At 36.3% G+C, this 23415-nt stretch overlaps 1 protein-coding gene across 3 annotated transcripts in view; it reads right to left on the reverse strand.

Annotated features, from left to right (window-relative positions):
• Nucleotides 1-23415, reverse strand: part of BCKDHB (branched chain keto acid dehydrogenase E1 subunit beta) — a 202955-nt gene that overhangs the window by 145935 nt on the left and 33605 nt on the right. For all 3 annotated transcript variants that reach the window (XR_003419503.2, XM_015074001.3, XM_015074000.3), the window contains exons 4-6: nucleotides 8933-9066; nucleotides 8533-8688; nucleotides 5840-5948 (exon numbers count right to left, since the gene is read on the reverse strand). Coding sequence is in view for 2 of the 3 variants with exons in the window: in XM_015074001.3 (XP_014929487.1) it covers nucleotides 5840-5948; nucleotides 8533-8688; nucleotides 8933-9066 (399 nt within the window). In the remaining variant the exon portion in view is untranslated. The remainder of the gene's footprint in view (nucleotides 1-5839; nucleotides 5949-8532; nucleotides 8689-8932; nucleotides 9067-23415) is intronic.

Below are 23415 nucleotides of genomic sequence, written 5' to 3' on the forward strand. Positions count from 1 at the left end.
ATATCATTTACTTAATAGTCACTTCATAATCCCGAGTTATATTCAATGCTAGAGATAGAAAAGATAAATTAGGTAGAATCCATAAATTCAAATACAACACTGACGGATGCTACAAAGTATTGATAAAATTAATAAATATTCAATTTATTAAAAAACTTTTTCCAGCTGCAATTTTTATAAGCCTGACCACTTTATTTCTATCTGTGAAAAGTATGTGAAAATTACTAAATATAACCCTAGTGGTCTTAAAAATTTAGTGCTTACTATCTAACTTGTAAGTATAAGTAATTTATACATCTTTAACTTTTTGTTCAATGCACACTCACATACATTAAACATGAAAACGCCTAAAGAGCTTTTTGTGTGCCTTGTATTCCTAATTTGAAATTCTTTAGATCAGCTATGAAAATATCAACTAAAAACACCCCATCTGCTAATCAACAGTTCAGTTTTGGCTTGTTAATATTACTGTCTGTATGCTATGTCATTGACAACTATGTTCACATGGTAAGGTTTAAATGGAAATTTTATATTTTAACTTTCTTCATAAAGAACACTGTTTATCACACGTTAAGTCCATATTTTACTTTTAGACATCTGCCTTTGCACACATTTTGAGAAACATATTAAGAACTGCCTATAATCAAAAGTAGAAGACTGGTTTATTTAACATGATACAATGCACATCCAACTAGCTAGCATATGTCGTAAATAATCCTAAATAATCTGTAAGAGTCCCTGAAGGATTAAAAATGTCCTAGAGTGGCCATGATATGACCGCCGACCCAGAAATTATTCTTCCCCACTTCTTGCGAAAACTGAATTGCCCAACCAACAGATCCTAAACCACAAGATCAATCTCTCCCTCTTCACAAAACCATTTTGGACCAGCTATTCCTGAAACTGGCTGAACGTTGGCTGGCCTCTCCTGCTAAAGCTCTCTGAAATCTTTACCTTTCTCTCTCTCCTTAATTCAAACACTCTGAGTTGTGCTCATGGCTCAACAGGCTGCATAAAGTTTATGCTTAAGATCGTTAATATTAAAACAAATCATTGAAGATTTTTAAATAATACAGAAACATCTTTTAGTACACGACATTTATCAAGTATTAATTATCAGATAAGCATGATAAATAATTTACATGCATTAATATATTTAATCAAATGATACTAGGAAAGAAAAGTTTTATACTACTAAGTTTAAAAATCCAAGGAATAAATACATTATACAAAGATATAAATGACCAACATTTACTCAAGAATAAGTAGTAGTCCAACAACCATAAAAGATACTCAAAAGAAAGTCAAAGATATGTCCCCAAACTCGCAAGAACCAGATAGTTTTACAAGCAAATTATATTAAACCTTATAGAACAGATCATTCCTAGTTATTCAGTCCAGTCTGGAGCACAGAAAAAGCAGGCATGTCAGTTCATCCTGTAAGACTGGAACAACTTTGATTCTGAAACCAGACTTGGGTAACTTCTGATTCTGAATGAATGATGAACTATAGACCAATTTGACACATAAATATATGCTTATATTCATACATGTAAATAGAGAAAACTATGGTCCAATTTTACATATGAACATAAAGCTCTTTTTAAAAAATCTTCAATTGAATCCAGCAATATGCTGAAAGAGCAATGCATTGATAAAGTAGAATTTATCCAAGGAATACAAGAATTGAAACATCAGAAAATAGGTTAATGAAATATACCCTCATCAAGAGATCAAAGAAGAGAAACCAGATAATCATCTCATCAGATATCTAGAAAGAATTTGGTAAAATTCAACACCTTGGAGGGGCACCTAGATGGCCCTGTCGGTAGAACGTCCAATTCTTGATTTTCGCTCAGGGTTCAGGAGATTGAGTCCCATGTAGGGCTCTGCACTGTCAGCGTGGAGCCTGCTTGGGATTCCCTCTCTCCCTCTCTGCCCCTCCCCCACTCACTTTCTTTCTCTCTCTCTCAAAATAAATAAATAACCTTAAAAAAAATTCAACACCTTGGGAGACGTGGGAAGAAGGGAACTTTAAGTTAAAAACAAAGAGATATTTCCTTAACTTGATAACGAGTACTGACTAAGGCCCCTGTTAAAAAGGGAAAAGACATCTTTATAATAATAGTAATGATAACAATGACAACAACAACAAAAATACATGTCTCATTAAAAAAAAGAGTTATAACTATCATTAGCTATAGAAGATAAGGTTTTCCACCTAGAAAGTCTAAGATACTTAACTAAAATATTACCAGGGAATTGGGAATGGTCTCCAAAAGGAGTACTAACCTACAAAATCAATACCTTTTCTATATACCAGTGATAAAAACCTATTGGAAATATGTAATGGAAAAAAATATCCCAACCATACAGGCAAAAAAGACCCTAAGCATCTCAAAATAACTCTAACAACAAAGGTGTCAAACCTAATTAAAATATCTACACAATTTATCAGTGGACACAAAAGTTAGAATAAATAGAGATAACATGTTCTTGGAAAAGAAGAATCATTACACTGAAGATGCAAAAAGCAGAAACAGAATGCTTTAATGTTTTCTGCTTACTTAAACAAAGACTTTAAAACTAAAAATATAATTAAAAGACTAAAAACTAAAACTATAATTTAGAAATAACAGGTTATACGCTGCTCTCAATGACATCTAGTGTGTGGGCACAGATATTATGATGACATTTCCAAGAGGGTAACAAACTGTTGAGATCAGTTATTTCAAGATGAACTTCTAACAAAGAAGACTAACATTTTTCATGATGACAGAATACAGAAAAAAAGATGTCTTAAAAAAAATACAAGAACAAGCAAAATTCTGATATACAAGAGAATAAAAATGCAAGACTTTTATTCTTAGTATTCTCAAGTTAAATGTCCTAGCAAACATTTCCAGCTTTCATTCTTAGCTTTCAGGCCATAAACAGGTAAACTGTTTGTCTCCCCACAGGACCTGTGTCAATATACGTTATCCTTCTAGTTTTTCCAATGCATTTAGAGACGTACAGTGTCTGGCTTTAATCATTTATTACTCAGGGCTTAATCAATGAATATATGAGACTTTTCAAAAACAAGAATGGAATTAAGAAACATAGGTTTTATAATTTAAACAATAAAGAACATAGGCTTATAATTTCTTCCTTCCATGCATGTGCATGTGTGTGTGTTTGTGTGTATAAAACATATATGCATATAAATAAAACAGAGATGTTTACTTCAACATTGTTTAGAATAAGCACAATTTACAAATAACTCAAAGTTCCATAATAGGAGAAAGAATAAAATTCCTCTGAGTGTGCCATAATTTATGAACTAAAAATCAGCTAAATCATTGAAATTGTATACATTGAAATATATCAAAAATAAATTACCATATTGGTAAGTAAAGCAAATTACAGAATAGTTATAATATGTTATTTTTATTATATGTTTATATATGCTCTATACATTCACAGATTTGTATAAATGTAAACACATGGAAAAAGACTCAAAAAGTAAGTTACAGAACAATGTCTATAGTATGATCTTATATAACTGTTTATATGTAAATGTGTTCTATAAATTCATATATGCATGAAAATAAAAATGCACACAAAAATGTCTGAGAAAAGGTGTTAGGGGTAGGGAAAAGGAACTTTCACTTTCTGTTGATGCGTGAAATTTTTACAGAGACATTAATTTTATTACTTGCATTTCTAATAAGCTCCCAGAATGCTTACGCTGCTGACCCAAGGATCAACTCTAGAGAACATCCATATAAAGATTTTGATGGCTAGCTTTTTTCCTCGCCTACTCTTTTCTGCAGAGAAGTTCTGTAGCTGTGAAAGAACTGGTGTTTTTCTGTTTACTGAGCCCCTAGAGGTCAAGAAAAGATTCAGAGTTCAAGTCCTTGAAATGGCACATAATCAATCACTGGGAAACTTCTGAAAAACTTTTGAGCCCCATTCCTCCTCAGGGTCTTTCATAATCCCTCCTAGGGCCCAGGCTATAAAAAAATTTCTCAAGCTCTTTCTCTTAGCTGGAATCCTGTCACATTAAACATTTCCCTTACGAATCTTGGTTTCAAAGTTTGCAGCAAAATGAATATTACTTTTCCAAGTTTCTTATTCACTCCAATCATTAAATATGTACTGAAAAAATCTGCATTCGTTGATTGGCTTGAACAGTTGGTTGGCCTTACAAGTATAATACCCATAGAGTATCTACAGTAATCAGCAATCAAAGAGTTATTCAGTGTGATGCCATCAGTGTTTTCCTATCTACCTCAAGACTTTAAATTCTTATGCTATTTTTAATTCCATAATGAGATATAGATCACAACAGAGTTCCTAAAAAATGAAAAGATTCCATTTAAAATATGTTTACCTTAAGAGCACTGGAACTCTGAAACATTTCCAGTGAAAGTATAAAATGACATGACCACTTTGAAAAACTCTTCAATAGATTCTTACAAAGTTAAATCTACATCTACCTTGTGACACACCAATTCATTCCTGGTGTATTACCCAAAAGAAAGGAAACAATATGTTCATAAAGCACCTGTGTAAGAATGTCCCTAGCAGCTTTGTACAAAATAGGCAAAAACTAAAAACAGTGATGGACATTTGTTCATCAACAGGAGAATAGATAAATCGTGATTACATTCATACATACATACAACAGAAATGCTACTCAGCAAGGAAAAAGACATAAACTGATGACACAAGCAATAACATGAATGAACCTCAAAACATTAGGTTGAGCAAAGAAGGCAAAAACAAAATAGTATATATATATATATATATACATATATATATATATATACACACACACACACACACATGGTATGACTCATTTACATGAGCCCTCAAAACGTGTAACTTATCTCTGGGGACAGAATCAGCAACTGGCTAAGTTTGGTGCAAAGAGAATAGATTGGCAAGGAAGAGGCAGAAGGAGCTTCCTAGAGTAATGAAACTGTTCTAGATTTTGTTTTCACAGTCTTTACCTGGATTTCTAAGAATGTCAAAAAATCTACCAAACTGAACACTTAATATCTGTGTACTTTATTGTATGCAAATCATATCACGATAAAAAATGTTAGGCCTAACTATTCAAGAAAAAGAAATATTTGCCAAAGCAATGTCCTTTGAATTCAAAATAAAATATACCTCTTTGTCATTTGCTTAAGGTCAGGTTTAAAAAAGTAAAGCTGGTAACTGGGTCTTTGTCATTTGCTTACAGTTAGGTTTAAAATATATACTTTAGACAGAATAGTTTGATATTTAAAATTTCCATTATAGCTGACAAGTAATTTCCATTATAGCTGACAGATGAGTGGTTACAGGATTATGATTTTGAACTTAAGGAAATGTAACTGAACATCTCAGTTTGCCTTAGACAGTCATTCCAGTGTTGACCTGATGTCACAGCATTAACAGTGCCCCTTTCACTACCAAATGTATTCTGATTTAGATAAAGACCTATAAAGACACTTTAGCTGGAAAGACATTAGATATTATTTGGCACAATGAGCTCATTCACTTTTCCATTCAATCTACATTTACTAGGCATCTACTATGTACCTAAATAAGTCCCTATATTCTTAGTAACATTTCACATTGATTCTTTGTTTCCACAATCAAAACATAAAACAGCTAGGTGGATTTTCCCTAAAGTTAAAATAAAATATACAGTGAAAGACAAACTAAGTATAGAAGAGAGCAATCAGAACCTTCTATAAATAAGGAAAATATAAATCAAGCTTATAAAAAAGTTATAATTTTTTTGAGCTATGTAAAACAAAATACATAAAGATATTCACAACTATCAAATAAAGGAAACCTTTACCTGCTGCCCTGTAAAGTATTTTAGGTTCAAAAAATATACAAGGATTTTTATCCTCTATGCATGACAAAAGAAGTCCTTTGGCCTGGAAAGGGCTTCTGGGTACAACCACCTGCAAAAACAGATTTTTTAAAGACAATTTCAGTACAAAATGTAGCCCAGTAAACTCACTTATAAAGGGTTGATATTTCGGCAACTAATTGTTACTAATTATAGAAATCTTGTATTTTTAGCCTAATTCCCACTTATTATAAATTTTACATGTTGTCCCACCCTCAAAAAATTCCACCTGTTAAACGAGTATTTATCAGATGTTCACCATATTCTGGTAACTAAGATATTGTTCTTCTCTTAAAAATCTAAACTTGCAGGGCACCTGGGTGGCTCAGTCGGTTAAGCATCCGAATTTGGGCTCAGGTCATGATCTCACAGTTCATGAGCTGGAGCCCTGTGCTGGGCTCTGTGCTGACAGCTCAGAGCCTGAAGCCTGCTTTAGATTCTGAATCTCCCTCTCTCTCTGCCCCTCCCTGGCTCAGGCTCTGTCTCTCTCTCTCTCTCAAAAATAAATACTAAAAAAAAAGTTTTTTTAAAAAGCTAAACTTGCAGACACATAATAAAAGGAATCTGCAAAAAACAAAGTAGTCAGTATCTTCTAATACTCTGCTGATACTTTCAAGTGTAACTCTTCTCTAATTTTAATATATGAAAATCTCCTCCTTTCCCATGAATAATAGGGTCTTCATTTCCTAAGTGGAAAATAATCCACTGAACTTTATGATCTGGGCAATAGAATGTCCAGTTACATTGCAAAGCTGAAAGAAAAGTATGGATACTGCCCACTTCCAGTCGAGAGGAAAGGGCTCCAGGATCTTCTTGAGAAGGACTTTGACAAGGAAGAAGATGATACCAGCAGGTAGCACATGTGTTAAATGGGCCAACCACTCCATGTGGATACTACTGTTCATAGCAACCCATGAGGAGGCTGCTATTATTTTCCTCAGTTTAGAAAGAGAGAGACAAAGGATTAAAAGAAAGACCAAATAATCTGCCCAAAGTTACACTCTTTGCTACCCCAGGGATCCTCCCACAGTTTTGAAACCAGAGCCTGAGGTCTTACTACACCACTTTGTCCCCAATCACAAACTTACGTCTAGTTTTTAATGACTGTTCAATAACTGCATAAATACCAGTGTTACAGAGGAAGAGTTATTAAAAGAAATCTGAATTTATCTCAAAGACTCAATTAAGATTCCTTGAAACAAACTACATTTGGCTTTCAGAATCAATTTTACACTATTTTCAATAGAAGGATTCTGATTTGAAAAACTAGCACAGGGGCACCTCGGTGGCTCAATGATCTCACAGTTTGTGAGATGAAGCCCCATGTTGGGCTCTGCGCTGACAGTGTGGAGCCTGCTTGGGATTCTGTCTCTCTCCCTCTCTCTCTCTCTCTCAAAAAAATAAATAAACATTTTAAAAGAGAGCACAAATCTCACTATTTTCTGTAAAACAGAACACATTGCTTACCATAATACACAATGTCTTTATGTTCCTACTTTAGTTTCTCTTCGTCTGCTTTCTTCATGTGTTTTTAGCATTTTGTACTGTTTTCATTTGGTATTAAAAAGAAAAGAGAAAAGAGGGAAGCAAAGAAAGTAGGGATCGAGAAACAAAAATCTATTCTTAAAAATGCTGGGTAAGCGTTTAAACTATAAATGTGAATGAATGTTCAGCTCGAGCACAAAAATACCTGTTACTTCAAATGTGGCTTCTGTCCCAACCTACCACTTCTAGCTTACATTGAAAAATTATGCAACCTCTACTCAATTGAAAAAACAAAAACAAAAAAAAACCTTTATGACTTTGCTCTGGTAGAAAAAATAAAAATAAAACAGACACATGTTTACAACCAATTCATGTTATCAAATTCACACACAGCCCTAGGTAGACATAGGAGTTTCTATCATGATTCCCTGGAAAGCTCTTAAAAACAGAAATCGAAAAGATCATGGAAAAAATTACGACATACTGGGGCACCTGGGTGGCTCAGGTCATGTATTCACGATTTGTGAGTTCGACCCCCACATTGGGCTCTGGGCTGTCAGCGCATAAAGCCTGCTCGGTATTCTATCTCCCTCTCTCTCTGCCCCTCCCCCACTTGCTCTTTCTATCTCTCTCAAAATAAATAAAAATAAACTTAAAGAAAAGAAGAGAGAGATGCTTCAACCTTGTTTGATCAAGTATTACCTTACCTGGACTGGAAAACACATCTGGATAATAAAGGTTTTGTCTTAGAATGAAGCAAAAGTCCTATCCCTCTGACTTTCAGGCAAATATGCATGCACTAAACAGATTTATTAAAATTAACCCAGAATCACTTAAGTGAGAAAGGCCCATTAGAAAGAAACAGAGCTTTGAAAGAGAGGGAGGATAAACCAACTATGTTCATGGTCTTATTCTTTGAAGTCTGTGAAATTAATGTCAGGGTTAAGCCAGTGCTACTTCAATAAGAATATTCCATAAACCTGGGAATTGGATAGCTGATCTAAAATAAATACTCTCTAAAAATAAAACAAAAATTCACATAAATTCCATAAATCCTGTTTGCTTTCCTCTAGATAAGCACATTAGTTAACGGAATGAACCAAAATGGAACTATCCAACAGAGATCAAATGTAGCACACAAATGAGGATACCTTGATTCCTGGGCAGTGAGCAAAAAAGGCTTCAGGACTCTGAGAATGATAAAGAGCCCCATGGCCGACGCAGCCCCAAGGGGCCCGGATGGTGAGGCTTCCACAATTAAAAAGATCTCCAGAGCGATAGCGGTACTTGGCAGCTTCATTAACAATCTGAGGGGGGAAGAGAGGAAGGATGGGTCATGAGGAGTCCTTTATTCCCATCCATATCCTTAACCATTTTATCAGATCTTTAAATATATGCCCATAACAAAATAACTTGTAACACATTAGCTCTAAGACAGCAACAACAAAAAAATTCCCAAGATCAGAGGTGGGAAAGTGGAGGCAAAACTTCAATACTTCCCCGAACTCTGTCTAGGAAATGTTCAATTATAGTAAAATGAAATCCTCCCACCTGATCAAAAGCAGGGAAAATGTAATCTGCAAACTGAATTTCCGCAATGGCGGTAGCCCCAGTGACTGCAATCCCAATTCCAAATCCAACGATTCCTTGTTCACACAATGGGGTGTTGAAAACTCTATCTTTTCCTAATGAAAAGAGTACGACAAATGAGAGTAATGTAATATACAATACAAGTGAAAATTCAGGGAGTAAATGGTGATGGAGAAAAAAAGCGTAGAATAGGTGAAGGAAGTAGAAAATAACTACCAGGTGCCTGGATGACTCTGTCGTTAGGCATCTGACTTTCTGACTTTGGCTCAGGTCATGATCTCACACTTTGTGAGCTCAAGCCTCCCATTGCATGAGCCCAAGCCCCACCTAGGGTAAAAACACTAGCCACACTGTATCAGGTGCACCCCACTTCTCTCTCCCTCTCTCTCTTTCTCTCTCTCTCTCTCTGTCTGCCCCTTGCTCACTTGCACCTTCTAAGAAAGAAAGAAAGAAAGAAAGAAAGAAAGAAAGAAAGAAAGAAAGAAAGAAAGAAAGAAAGAGGGAGGGAGGGAAAGAAAGAAAGAGGGAGGGAGGGAGGGAGGGAGGGAGGGAGGGAGGGAAGGAAGGAAGGAAGGAAGGAAGGAAGGAAGGAAGGAAGGAGAGAGATGCCTGGGTGGATCAGTCAGTTAAGCATCCGACTTTGGCTCAGGTCATGATCTCGTGGTCTGTGGGTTTAAGCCCCACATCGGGCCCTGCGCTGACAGTTTGGAGCGTGGAGCCTGCTTCAGATTCTATGTCTCTGTCTCTCTCTGCCCCTCCACTGCTCATGCTTTGTCTCTCTCAAAAATAAATAAATATTAAAAAAAGTTAGAAAGAAAGAAAAAAAAGAAAAGAGAGAAAAGAACTAGCATGATGGCTAGTTTAAATGAAAACATAATTATATTAACCATAAGTAATCTTAGTGTTTCACTTGAAAGAAAGGTTGTCACTTTGGGACAAAAGGAAGCAAAACCCAAGTACTTAAAAGAAAACACTGAAACAATAAAGGTAACAGAAAAGTCCTAAGTAAAAAGGAAGAAAGAAAACAAACAATAAATATCCTAACCAAACAAGTTGGTGTCACCACAGGAATCACAAAGTAGTCTTAAAGGGAAAAGGCATTACCAGAGATAAAGCCAAAAAATTCATACTATTAAAGGGGTCAAGTCACAAGGAGGATGTAATTCTAAAGTTATACTCATGAAACAACATGGGCTCCAAATAAATAGGGAAAACTAACAGAATGAAAAGGAAAAATAGATAAATTCCCACTATGGCTGGAGATAGTACTGTATCCATCTCAGTAACGGACAGAAAAAGCTTACCAAAATATAAGGCAGGACTAGGTAAGATTTGAATACACTTAGCAAATACGACCTGACATGAACAGGACACTGCACCTGACAGCCAAGAATACAAACCCTTTCTGAGTGAGCAGAACACTGACATTCATTGACCATAAACTGGGCTATAAATCCAACCTCAAGAAACTTTGAAGGAAGAAAATCATACAGGGTGTGTTCCCTGAGCATGATGACATTAAACTGGAAGTCAATAACAGAAAGAAATAGAAAATCCTGTGTTAGAAAAAAAGTTTAAATATGTGTAAGTATTTGTGGCTCAAAGAAGAAATTATAAGGAAATTATAAAGTATTTTGAAATGAATGATAAAAACTATGTATCAACTCATTGAGGTTCTGAATTCAATAATGGTAGAGTAGCTTTTTTTAAGTTTATTTATTTATTTTGAGAGAGAGAGAGAGAGAGAGAGAGAATGCACTCAAGTGGGGGAGGGACAGAGAGACAGGGAAAGAGAGAATCCTGAGCAGGTTCCAAACTGCCGAGCCCAATGCAGGGCTTGAACCCACGAACCGTGAGATCATGACCTGAGCTGAAACCAAGAGTCAGACACTTAACCAACTGAGCCACCCAGGTGCCCCTAGAGTAGCTTTTTTCAGACTAATCCTCCCACATATAGTATAAACTCTGGACAACATATAACAAATAACTACTTAAAGGCATTGGAGAGCCAAAAAGCAGGCCTACACCAAAGAGGGCTTAACTTTTGAAAGAAAGGAAGAGCAGTGGACAAACAACATTTATAAGGCTTGTCCCCTGAGGAGATTCCCCATTCTCTGTGACAGGGGACTACCAGGATTCAGACAAGACAGACTCAGTCTTTATTATCTCGAGATATCTGAGAACTGGGTCCAGGGCCACCACTGGCAGAACATTGAGGGACTAAGCCCCTACAAGAAGAACACTACATAGGAGCACCCCAAAGTCTGCACATAAACTCCGCTCAAATCTTTGGCTGACCTCTATGGCTGCAGAAGACTCCAAGAGTCCAGCAGATAACAGCTGGAAGTGCAAAGAGGTGAGCAGAGATTTGCTCTACCCACTAAGGAGAATACAGAGTTTGGAGTTTGAGACTCTTCAAATTAAAAAGCTTGATAAACACTTCAGGCTTTCCATTGAAACCACAAGGTACATGTTGCTAGTGTTCAATTCTCCTTTGAAATTTCACTACCTCTTGGCCAATATCAGCATTTCATGAAAAATCCTCATTTCAGGGAGCTGGGTGGACACAAGTAATGATGAGTCTGGCCAGGTAACCCAAAGTTTGTGGACAGATAAGGGATTCATATTTCAGTTCTGTAATCGAGGGATACCAGTTCTTCCTGGTGCACAGAATTCACTCTCAGCTCAATCATGCCTTCTGAATATGAACCATGAAGAGGGCAGGTGTTGGAAAACGCCAGGCAGACACATCCTGTAGTTTGCACTCTGAAAGCAGCTGCAGAGACTTCAAAGCATGATTCATACTCATCACAATCTGTGACTATCTTCTGAAATTGTGACCTCTATCGCTCATCAGTTCCCTATTTGACTGAGAAAAGCTTGATCATTTCTGAAAATCTGTAATTCCATTGAACTAAGAACAATTCATTAGTAGAAAATGAACAAAGATTCCAGGTGCCTCCAGTGGAATCCATATCCCTGGAATAACTGAGCCACCTTAACCAGATGCAGTGTTCTTATTTATTCCCTGCTGCTTCAAGTTCCCTGGATTCAGGTATTTTTCATCTCAGCAAATATAGCCTTTTTTTTTTTCTGCTAGAAGGTGGCAAAGTTGAGTTTCTCAGAACCATTACTCAAAAACATGCTTGGTCTGAGGAAACAGCTTAATTTAACAACAGCTACAATGACGTGAACTAAAATCTGTTCCTATTTTCTCCCAGAAAGGTAATGATTGAGGGTAAGAGCACAGAACACACGTAAAATGCACAATACTGATGACTTCCTCTATGGGATAATGCAATTAACCTGATAAAAGGTTCATACACACAGTATCCCAATGGGTAAATTAATACATACAGGTATTGCACCATGAGCCAAGACAGATCTGGTTTTCAGTTCTATCTCCACCAATTACTAAACTCTCTGTGGTCCAATTTCTTCTCTGTAATGGAAGAATCATGATACTAAAAAGATTAAAATAATTAACATACTTATTGAAACATTTATAAGTATTGAATATTGTAGGGACTCTATTCTAGATACAGAGAATAAACAAACAAAATAGAACAACCCTATCCTTGTGTAACTTACATTCTAGTCAGAGGAAACAGACAAAAACAAAATAAATGAGTAAAATATATAGTGTATTAGATGAGAACAGTAAAGCAGGGAATAGGTAATTAGAAGTAGGAGGCAGGACTACTGTGATTTTAAATAGGAGGATCAGGGAGGCCCCACTGAGAGGTGACATATACAGGAAGAGCTGAAGGAATTGAGAAAGTGTACTGTGCATATACTTGAGGGAATAAAATGTTCTGGGCAGAGAGATTAGCAAATGCAAAGGTCCTGGGGTATGAACATTTTTATTACATCAGCAGAAAGGTAAGAAGTCCAGAGTTCCTGATCTGGAGTAAGAGAAATACTGGTAAGAGATGAAGCTGAAGAGTAGAGAGGTTGGGATGGGAGGTGGCACAGGGCAAACAGGGCCTTGTTGATCACTGTAAGCCCTCTTTTACTAGGACAGTGAGTGAATCAACAAGTAGATGAGGGAGACAGGAAGCCACTGAGCAAAATCATGCCATTCTCTCAACTGCATTCCATCTCTTTAGCTGGTATTTGGTGAATAGCTTCTAACAAGGCAAGAGGGACACAGCAAGTCTGATTACAGGATACTGCAATAATTCCAGTTGGGAGATGATGACACATAATTGCAGAAAAGGTATGAGACTGTATATAGTCTAAAGATAGAATCAAAAGGATTTGTTGATGAAATGGATGTAGAGTATGAGTCAGAGAAAAATGCCAAGGATGATTTAAAGGCTTTTGGCCCAGGTCAAGCAACCTGAAGGAGAGAGTTGCCCTTAACTAAGAAAGGGCAAACTATGAAGTATGTTGGGATGAGATATCAGGAGTTCAGTTCTGGAGATGTTAAATTTAAGATGCCCTCAGATGTTAAGGCAAAGCTAGCAAATAGACTGTTGGATACAGGAGTTGAAAGTCTTCAGCATAAAGATAGCACTAAAAACACAGGACTGGATGAGACTGCCAAGCAAATTTAAATGAGTACATAGAGGAAAGATCCAGTGTTAAAAAGACAAGAGGTGGGAACTAATATAATCAAAATTGAAAAGAAAAAATAGCCACAGTTTAGAGGAAAACTAAGAGAATATGCTGGCTAGAAGCCTCTCCTAAGAAGTGAGAGTAATCAACTTGTGCTGTTTGTTACCAATTCAATGTGAAATGAGGGCTGAGAATTGTATGATATTGACATTAGCAGTATGTGCAAAGTAGGAGGCACAGAGAAAATAAAAACCTACATCCAGAGGGAGCAGGAGAAGAGAGATTGGAGACAATGAGCAATGATCATTATTTGGAGAAATTTTGCTGTAAAGAAAAAAAAAAAGGAGTCATAACTAGCGGCACAAAAATATGGTATCAATAAAGGGAATTTTTTGTAAGACAAAAAAATAAAAGTATATTTGCAGGCAGATAAAAATGATCAATAAGAAAGGAAGAAATAGTTGAGAAAATTAATGAAATGGAGACACAGAAGAACAACTGGAACTATGTCTCTGATGGGAAGGAAGGGGTCTAGTATGGAGAAGTTAACAGGAACCCCTGCATTCAGTCAGGGTGCAAGAGGAAAGTGTATGGGCACTGACATAGGTACATGAACCTTGGGGTAAGAGCTTGTCAAAGTTCTCTCTTCATTGCATCTACCTTCTTGGCAAAATATGAAACTATATTATTAGTAAAGAGTAAGGATGGGGAGGCAGTGTTGAGGAGAGAAAGGTAGGAAATAGTCATCTGGGAAAATGGAGGAGTGAATGGACCAAGAACATGCAGCACAATGGGAGGTAGTGTAAGTATCCCCTGGAGAGTACTAGTCTGTAACTAAAAGTGACATCAGCTACAAGAGGACTTTTTCCCCCAGCAACATTCTGTTTAAGATTGAGGGTTTATAGATTTTGGAATACTAACCCTTTATCAGACATGTAATTTGCAAATATTCTCTCCCATTCTGTTGGTTGCCTTTTAGTTTTGTTGATTGTTTCCTTCCCTGTGCAGAAGTTTTTTTATCTTGATGAGGTCCCAATAGTTCCTTTTGCTTTTGTTTCCCTTGCCTCTGGAGACATCTTTAGTAAGAACTTGCTTTGCCTAGGTCAAAGAAGTTGCTGCCTGTGTTCTCCTCCAGGATTTTGATGGTTTCCTTTCTCATATTCAGGTCTTTCATCCATTTTGGATTTATTTTTGTGTATGGTCTAAGAAAGTGGTCCAGTTTCATTCTTCTGCATGTTGCCATCCAGTTTTCCCAACACCATTTGAAGAGACTGTCTTTTTTCCATTGGATATTCTTATCTGCTTTGTCAAAGATTAGTTGGCCATATAATTGTGGGTCCTTTTCTGGGTTTTCTATTTCATTCCACTGTCTTGATGACTACAGCTTTGTAATATAGCTTAAAATCTAGAATCGTAATGTCTTCAGTTTTGTTTTTCTTTCTCAGGATTACTTCAGCTATTTGGGGTCCTTTGTGGTTCCATACAAATTTTAGGACTATTTGTTCTAGCTCTGTGAAAAATGCTAGTGGTATTTTGATAGGGATTGCTATGTAGATTGAATATGTAGAAGGCTTTGGGTAGCATAGACATTTTAACAATGTTTGTTCTTCCAATCCATGCTCTTTCATTTCTTTTTATTCTCTTCAATTTTCTTTCATAAGTGTTCTATAGTTTTCAGAATACAGACCTTTTACCTCTTCAGTTAGGTTTATTCCTAGGTATCTTACGGTTTTTGGTGTTATTGCAAGTGGGATCAATTCCTTGATTCTTTTTCTTCCGCTTCATTATTGGTGGATAAAGATGCAACAGATTTCTCCACATTGATTTTATATGGATTTTATATGGATTTTATATGGATTTTATATTTCTCCACATGAATTTTATATTCAACACCCAAAAAACAAACAACCCAGTTAAGAAATGGGCAGAAGACATGAACTGACACTTTTCCAAAGAAGACATCCAGATGGTTAACAGACACATGAAAAGATGCTCAACATCACTCATCATTAGGGACAGACAAATCAACCACAATGAGATACCACCTCACACCTGTCAGAATGGCTAAAATTAACAACACAAGAAACAACAGGTGTTGGCGAGGACGTGGACAAAGGGGAACCCTCTTGCACTGCTGGTGGGAATGCAAACTGGTACAGCCACTCTGAAGAACAGTATGGAGGTTCCTCAAAAAATAGAGCTACCCTAAAATCCAGCAATTGCACTTTAAGGTATTTACCCCAAGGATACAAAAATACAGATTTGAAGGGATACATGCACCCCAATGTTTCAGCAGCATTATCAACAACAGCCAAACTATGGAGAGAGCCCAAGTGTCCATCAACTGATGAATGGATAAAAATGTGGTATATACATTCAATGGAATATTACTCAGCCACCAAATAGAATGAAATCTTGCTATTTGCCATGATATGGAAGGAGCTAGAATGTATTATGTTAAGGAAAATAAGTCAATCAGAGAAAGACAGATATCACATGATTTCACTCATATGTGGGATTTAAAAACAAAGCAGATGAACACATGGGAAGGTGAGGGGAAGAGAAGACTCTTAACACAGGAGACTCTTAACAATTAGAGAACGAACTATGGCTTGTTGGAGGGAGGTGGATGGGGGAGGGGCTAGATGTATGATGGGTATTAAGGAGGCACTTGATGGGATAAGCACTGAGTGTTGTATGTAAGTGATGAATCACTGAATTCTACCCCTGAACCCAATATCACACTGTATGTTAACTAAAATTTAAATAGATAGATAGATAATTGAGGAGTTAGCTACAATTGGATTTTGTCAAGCAAATAATGACATGGAATTTAAACTAGGTATAAAGGGAAGAAAGGTCATCAAGAAAGTGAGATAAAGTGACAAGGTGGTAGAATGCAGGGCTTTTAAGAATAAATAAGGTCAAAGGGTTATTGAATTACAGGTACTAGAAGCAGTGAGCTGGGGAGGTCAAGGTGGAAGTCTGAGTTGGAGATGCTTTAAATTGAGATCTTGGAGGGACCTCAGTTACTGCAGGTCAGGTCGTACATAGAATGGATAGCCCTGAAACACATGAAAATTTGAAATCTTTATCCAGATGATAAATAAAATCTAAGACCAGTTGCAATTCCTAACCCTCAAAGGCAGCTTGCATCTAATGACACCATAGTTTCTAAGCTTAAGCAGAGCTGCAGGGAGGAGGCTTCATCAAAGTGCTGTCAATCAAGCTGAATAAATGTTCTGGTAGGTAGCCAGTGGCTTTGATTTCATAAGAAGGAAATAACTATCCCTACTCTGAAAGTTCTTCAGTGCCCAACAAGCTTTGACTAGGTCAGAAAAAAAGGAAATACTATCTGAATTACTTCTTTCTAAACCTTAAATAACAGAGTAAAGTTCAATAAACATTTCAGATAAACTTACTGCTACAGATACTACAGATACCTAGAAGAAAGGACATTCATACAACATGCCATCTTCTTCTTAAGTTTTGCTACCTATGCTTAAATTTTAGGTTCTCTCTTTGTATAATTCCATGATCTCGAGTCCACACAAACATGGGTCTAGTAGATTCCCAGACGTTTGATCATTTAAATAACTGGCACATCAATATCTCATATGTTGACAAAAATCAGGGCATAAAGTTGTAGCACCACTTTATAATAGTTTTCTTCTTTTGTAAAGGGAACATGATTAAGAAGTTTCACATCACTGGCAGCACACCAAGACATTAAAGATACTGTCCACCACGTAATGTTGAATATCAAAAGAAAACCAGCAGATGGCTTTTCTAGCCAAAGAAACACAAGTAGACAGAACTGAGTCCACCAGTGAACCCTGCTCCCTACCACAACATTGAGACCACAACTAGCGCAGAAACAGTGAGAAGAGTGCAAAGAAACAACGATTAGAAAAAAGCAGCACCAACCATGGGTTAAGGTGACAACCAATGACCTCCTGGGAGGTTACAGAAGTCATTGAGTACCTCCATCTGTTTAGTGCCCATTTTTTGGAACCCAGAACTAGTTTCAAATGAGCTTTCCTTGTGAACATAGTGGTCCTGCAAGTTATTCAATCTACCTTGTGTAGAATTAAAATTTTTATTCCCATAAAACTTCTGAAAAGGCAGCTTTAAAACTGCCCATCTCTGAGCAACATGATTTCCTTAGGACACAAATCTGAATAGGTGAGAATATTCTTCCAGAAAAGAGATCAACTCCATAAGGGAAACATGAGTCCCAGATTTCCTGAGCAAAAGGGTAAATGAGGACATGAAACATTCATGATGAAGCTACAAATAAACCAGAGGAAAAGCCATTATAGATACGATTTTGGACAGGGGTGGCAGGGGGCAAAGAGGGTAGATAACATATCTCAATAATTTCAGTCACAGACTTTCTGGAGTATGTTGTGATGTTACATTTTAAAGTTTGCTGATAAAGACTTTGATAAAGATGAAAAGCATTTACTTCAGGGTCAAGAAAAATAAAAATAAAAAGTTAATCTAGGAGATCACTGCTACCTCTTAAAATAAGTAGAAAAGTAAATAGAGTATTCCATTCACCAGAAAAACATTTAGAGAATACACATGCAAACAAATTTTTAAAAAAGAAATACTAAGTAGAATGACTATACAATTCATGGTCCAAACTGTAATGTCCAGAAGTGTTATGGATACTAAAAATAATTATCAGATGTTAATTGATCTCAACAGGCCTAAACTGAGTAGTTTCAGGAAAAACAGAGCTGTTCTGAATAAACCAAGACTTATAGTCACTATTCTTAGAGTTAAGTAATATTATCATCCCTATAAAAATAAGGAAAATATAAAACCAAGTGCTCACCTTAGCCATAAGTAATATACCATGTATTAGCATCCTAAATTAGGAAATTCATGATTCAGAGCTAGAAAATTAAAAAATGAATTGAATAAGCCATTCTACCATCAAGGTAGTGGTCACAGTTTACTGTCCAGGGCAGCACCGTGATCCCTGCAGCCTAGCTCCCCAGGCATGGAGAACTTGTTGCCTTGCTTGCTAAGAATGCTGTGGGCAAACAGACATCAGTGGTCAGCCCTTATAGGGGCTGTATCAACTGTAATAAACTTTCTAGTTTGAGGTCATGCTCGGTGGCCACCATCCAATGATTAATAAGTGTGACAGTATAAAGGCCTGGTCATTTCAGCACAATTAGAAAAAGTCGAAAGGGTCATTATGACTCTAAAGATCCCTCAGGGTTTGCCAAGGTGGTCCTAGGACCTCTATCACTTCTGGACATCTCCCTCTGCCTCATCCTGCTTTGACTTGAAAGTAACACTATATTTATGGTTCCAGATGACTCCAGGTTCTAAGGTTTCCAGATTTAGGAAGTTCACCTGTATTTACAACGATCTTAAAATGTTTTCCAAATGCCTCCAGGCAACAATGGGTAGAAAAGGCTGTTTGTGAGCCTTATCCTATAGATTCTACCTCTTTCTCAGAATACTCTTGGCAAAGAGATCTGAGTCATTATAATGGATGAGAGGAAAATTAAAAGATAAAAGTCAATCAGGAGCAATTACATATGCTCAGTAAATGTTTACTGAATGAACAGATGGAGGGATGAAATGCAAGAGTCCCTTTGTCATCGAGAAGTCTATAATTCTGGGAGCAGATCCAAAAATACCCACAGATTCGACAATCAGTTCCAAGGATTCAATGACTAGATTAAAAGTTGTAAGGTCCTTTCCTGAGAACACAGACTGCTTCCTTCATCTTTGGACATTCAATAGTATCTAGCACAATGTCTTGAATTTACTAGTCATTGAATATTATTACTTGGATGAACAGGCTTAAAAGACCCATCATGCTTGGGTTGAAAAGGCATTTAAGTCTGTGGCAATCAGAATGTGGTAATGCCCCACCAATTACTGAAGACACGTAGATATGACATCAAGGCAAAAAGAAATCTCGTTGAAATAGACATGTACTAAGTAACATATACATGAATTTTTTTCTTTTAATATAGAATAGGAAAATGAGACCACAAGGAGGGACCACTCAAGCATAAAGATAAGAATTACACTCAATTATCTCTATCAAGTACCAGTTCTTAAACATGGCAACATCTAAAAAATATTTAAGTAGGTGAGTGAATGAAAAAGTGATCAAAATAATATTAAAATAAAAATGATAGCCCAAGTCAGGGGAAATTATAAAATCAGACTAGATCATAATATCTTGAAAATCCAATTATCCACACACAAAATTAATGGCTTATTTACTTCATCGCCATATTTTAGTGGCCACATCTTAGAGAAATAAGTTTTGGAAATTGACAGAAAAGCAAAAGAGTTAATTTTAAGCAACTCATCGAGACTCACAGGGGTAACATCTGACTGAAGGTTAGCCATTATGATTATGATAAAATAACGGTCAACATCATAGACCAAGCTTTCTCAGACCAGTACTAGATGGACAACTTGGTTAAAAGAAACATTCGCTTGCACTCCTAATGTCAAGTTCAATCAGTTTTATTATGTTATTTTAATACATACAAAATTAAACTTAGTATTTATTGCTCTGATAAAACAAAGACAAAACAAATTTATAAATACAAAAACAACTACATAACCAATTAAATTCAGATTAACAGAAAAGACAGAGTGTAACAGACCATGGTTTCCTGATAAAAATCACAGTACCAATGTACTTTTAGATCTTTCTTTTTTTTTTTTTTTTTACTGTAATCATTCTAATGGGGAAACAATGCCTTTTCACTTAAAGTTACCCTACAAAATGGTATGTGTGACCTCATGGCTTTCTTTACTAGGTTAAGATAATCAGACTTACTAAATAAAAACACCCGCAAGCATTCCTTGAATGATAATTTTAAGAAAGCTGTTTCAGGAGAAAGTTGTTATCACAGTCATATCAAAATCAGCATTAAATGTGTAGCTATTCAATTATTGCTGGAATCAGGTGAAGAAAGTTCTTCAGTGTATAATTACTGATAAACTTACTGCTAGTGAACTATTGAAAGGTATGTATTAAAAAATGGAATCTGTGAAACTCATCTGATTCTAACTTGAATACGTTATCACTATGCTCCTGCGATAACGCAGGATAATCCACATCCTTTGGGTGTGGCATACAGGAATGCTCCTATCACTGCGTGTTATTTGAAGCTCAGTGAGAGCTTCATACACTTCAGACACTGTGAAGTGGTTCGACTTCACATGGCACAAACACAGCAATAAACACAAAACCCAATTTTATCATGTGGTAATACTTAACCAAGTATATGGCAGGTGTCTGGATGACCCAGAATGTGTTTTGTTGTTTTTTTTTTTAACTATTATCATGGATATTAAAACCCACCAAAATTTTAAAATCTCACTGACAATATGAAAACTCCCAAAATATCCATGGACTTACAGAGTTAGCTAGCAGCAGTTAGAGAAACAATATCCCAGGAAAAGAATAATAGCAAATAATCAACTTTACTGTTCAATTTTAGAAAAAAAAATTCTGCTTGGAAATAAAACTGAAAAAAGTATTTTTAAAATAAATTACACATGGAGAGTGTAGCAACTGTTTAAAAACATTAGTATTAATAACCAAAAGTTGTTTCGTTTTGTTTTTTTAACTTTGCATGGTTAACTGGAAAAAATAAGTCACATGGGGTAAGTTCATTTTTCATTTACACAAAGATTCCTAGGGGTGCCTGGGTGGCTCAGTCATTTGAGCATCTGACTTCAGCTCAGGTCATAATCTCAGGTCAGGGTTCAAGCCCCACATCAGGCTCTGTGCTAACAGCTCAGCTGACAGCTTTGGACTCTGTGTCTCCCTCTCTGCCCCTCCCTTGCTTGCGCTGTCTCTCTCTGTCTGTCAAAAACTAAAACATTAAAAAAAATTTAAACAAAGATTCCTAAATTAAAGAAAATATAGGGACACAACTATATTGTATCTATTAGGGGAAAATTCAAAGTTATACCTATAAGAAATTTCACAAGGGGTAAAACTATATTTTTTAAATAAAAAAAGAAAAACTAGGTAGAGAATCCATGAGAAAAATGTAATGATTATGTAAAAGTTGGGTAGAATAAGAACAAGCAGAATAACAAATTACAGAATCACAAAACCCTAGCACCATTGAGTGCCTGCCCACCAGCCCCTCATTCTTCAAATGAGGAAACTCAGTCGATTTATGTGACTTGCCCAAGGACAACAGCCAGTAATGGGCAGCCTTGGTGTTCTAATTAAAGCCTGAGCCATTCTGCTAGAGAAACTTCTTTCCTAAATTGGTTCTATACTCAAATGCGAAAATGTACCAAAGTAGACCTTAATTATCTGGCACTATAGCCACAGATGCAAAATAGTTTTGAACATTTAATGTATATGGACTAAGTCTTTACAGGCTAAAATTCCCTCAAATGTTTTCCCAAAAAGTTTAAGCAAATAAGACAGCTGGATTAAGCCTTCAAATTACATGACTTAGTTTCTAACAGTGAAGTGAAAGAAAAAAAACACCTTTAAAAGAAAACAGTAATTAAAAATTATCAAGGGGGTGCCTGGGTGGCTTAGTTGGTTAAGTGTCTGACTCTTGATTTCGGCTCAGGTCATGATCTCATGGTTCGTGGATTCGAGCCCCACATGGGACTCTGCACTGACAGTGCGGAGCCTGCTTCAGGTTTCTCTGTCTCCCTCTCTCTGTCCCTCCCCCACTCTCTCTGTCTCTCTCAAAATAAATATGTAAACTTTAAAAATTATCATGAAAACAACTGAGAACTTAAGAGCTTTTAAAAGGGCTGCTTTAAACTTTGAGTCAATAATTGCAGAGTAAGATGGCAATGTTACTCGGTATAAATGTGTACATGTTTCTGTCTAGAAATAGTAGTATAAAATCTCCAAACTGTGCATAAAAATAAGATTTTGAGTAAAGAATCAAGTGGTTTTTACACCATCCACTCTCAGGAAAAAGGGAGCAACTACATAGACACCAAGGAAATTTTAGAGAAAGTCCTCACATCAGTTCAGATTCACCTGCATGCCCAACTGACTGTATCAGTTTCATAGTTCAAATGATATTAATTATGATAAGAGTTAGTTCTAAAAATCTTTCATTGCATTCAACATTTCCAGCTTGCTATGTTCCCGAAGTTATGCATCAACTTTAAACAGATTTTTACTTTTTAATGAATAATAAAGAAATCTTAAAGGGTAAAATAAAAATGATTTTGATACTTGGAAATTGGATCTTCTTTTGTTTGCCAAGAAATTCAATTACAATTAGCAATTACCAGATGAGAGATGAGTATAAATATGGAATATTGGAATGAAATTATTTTAAGATGAACAAAGTGCTCAGCATCATCATTTAGATGGGATACAACTGATTCATTAAAGATTTTAAGAGGTGGACCAAACTGAGGATAGAATAAGATATCTCAAGAATACCCTCCTAAACAAGCCTGTTGGAGAAGTGTGGGAAGGGACAATATCAATGCCTCCCGAATCCTCTTGACATCATCAGAGGCTTTAATTCTGACCCAGTAAAACATAACTTGATAGGATTTGTTGTACCCAATGCAATATTTACACAAAATACGTACCTGACCATCTACAAGGCACTGTAGTTGGATACTACAAATGATTGAGATAAGCAAGATATCATTTAAACAACTACAAACGTTTAAACACTCAAAAAACTTATGTAACAAGGACAGAAGTCAACTGGAAATAACTATGACACAGGAAATAATATAAAAATAAAATACTATTACAAGAGAGGGGGAAGTGAAATTCTTTTGGAGAGATGGGCACAGAGGGATCATGCAACATTTCATGAAAGAGAAGGCATGCCATTGGCCACTCAAGAATGGGCCCCTTTTGAGGAAGAGGGGAT

The sequence above is a fragment of the Acinonyx jubatus genome, chromosome B2, assembly GCF_027475565.1.
Source record: "Acinonyx jubatus isolate Ajub_Pintada_27869175 chromosome B2, VMU_Ajub_asm_v1.0, whole genome shotgun sequence".
In the NCBI taxonomy this organism is placed as follows: Eukaryota; Metazoa; Chordata; class Mammalia; order Carnivora; family Felidae; genus Acinonyx; species Acinonyx jubatus.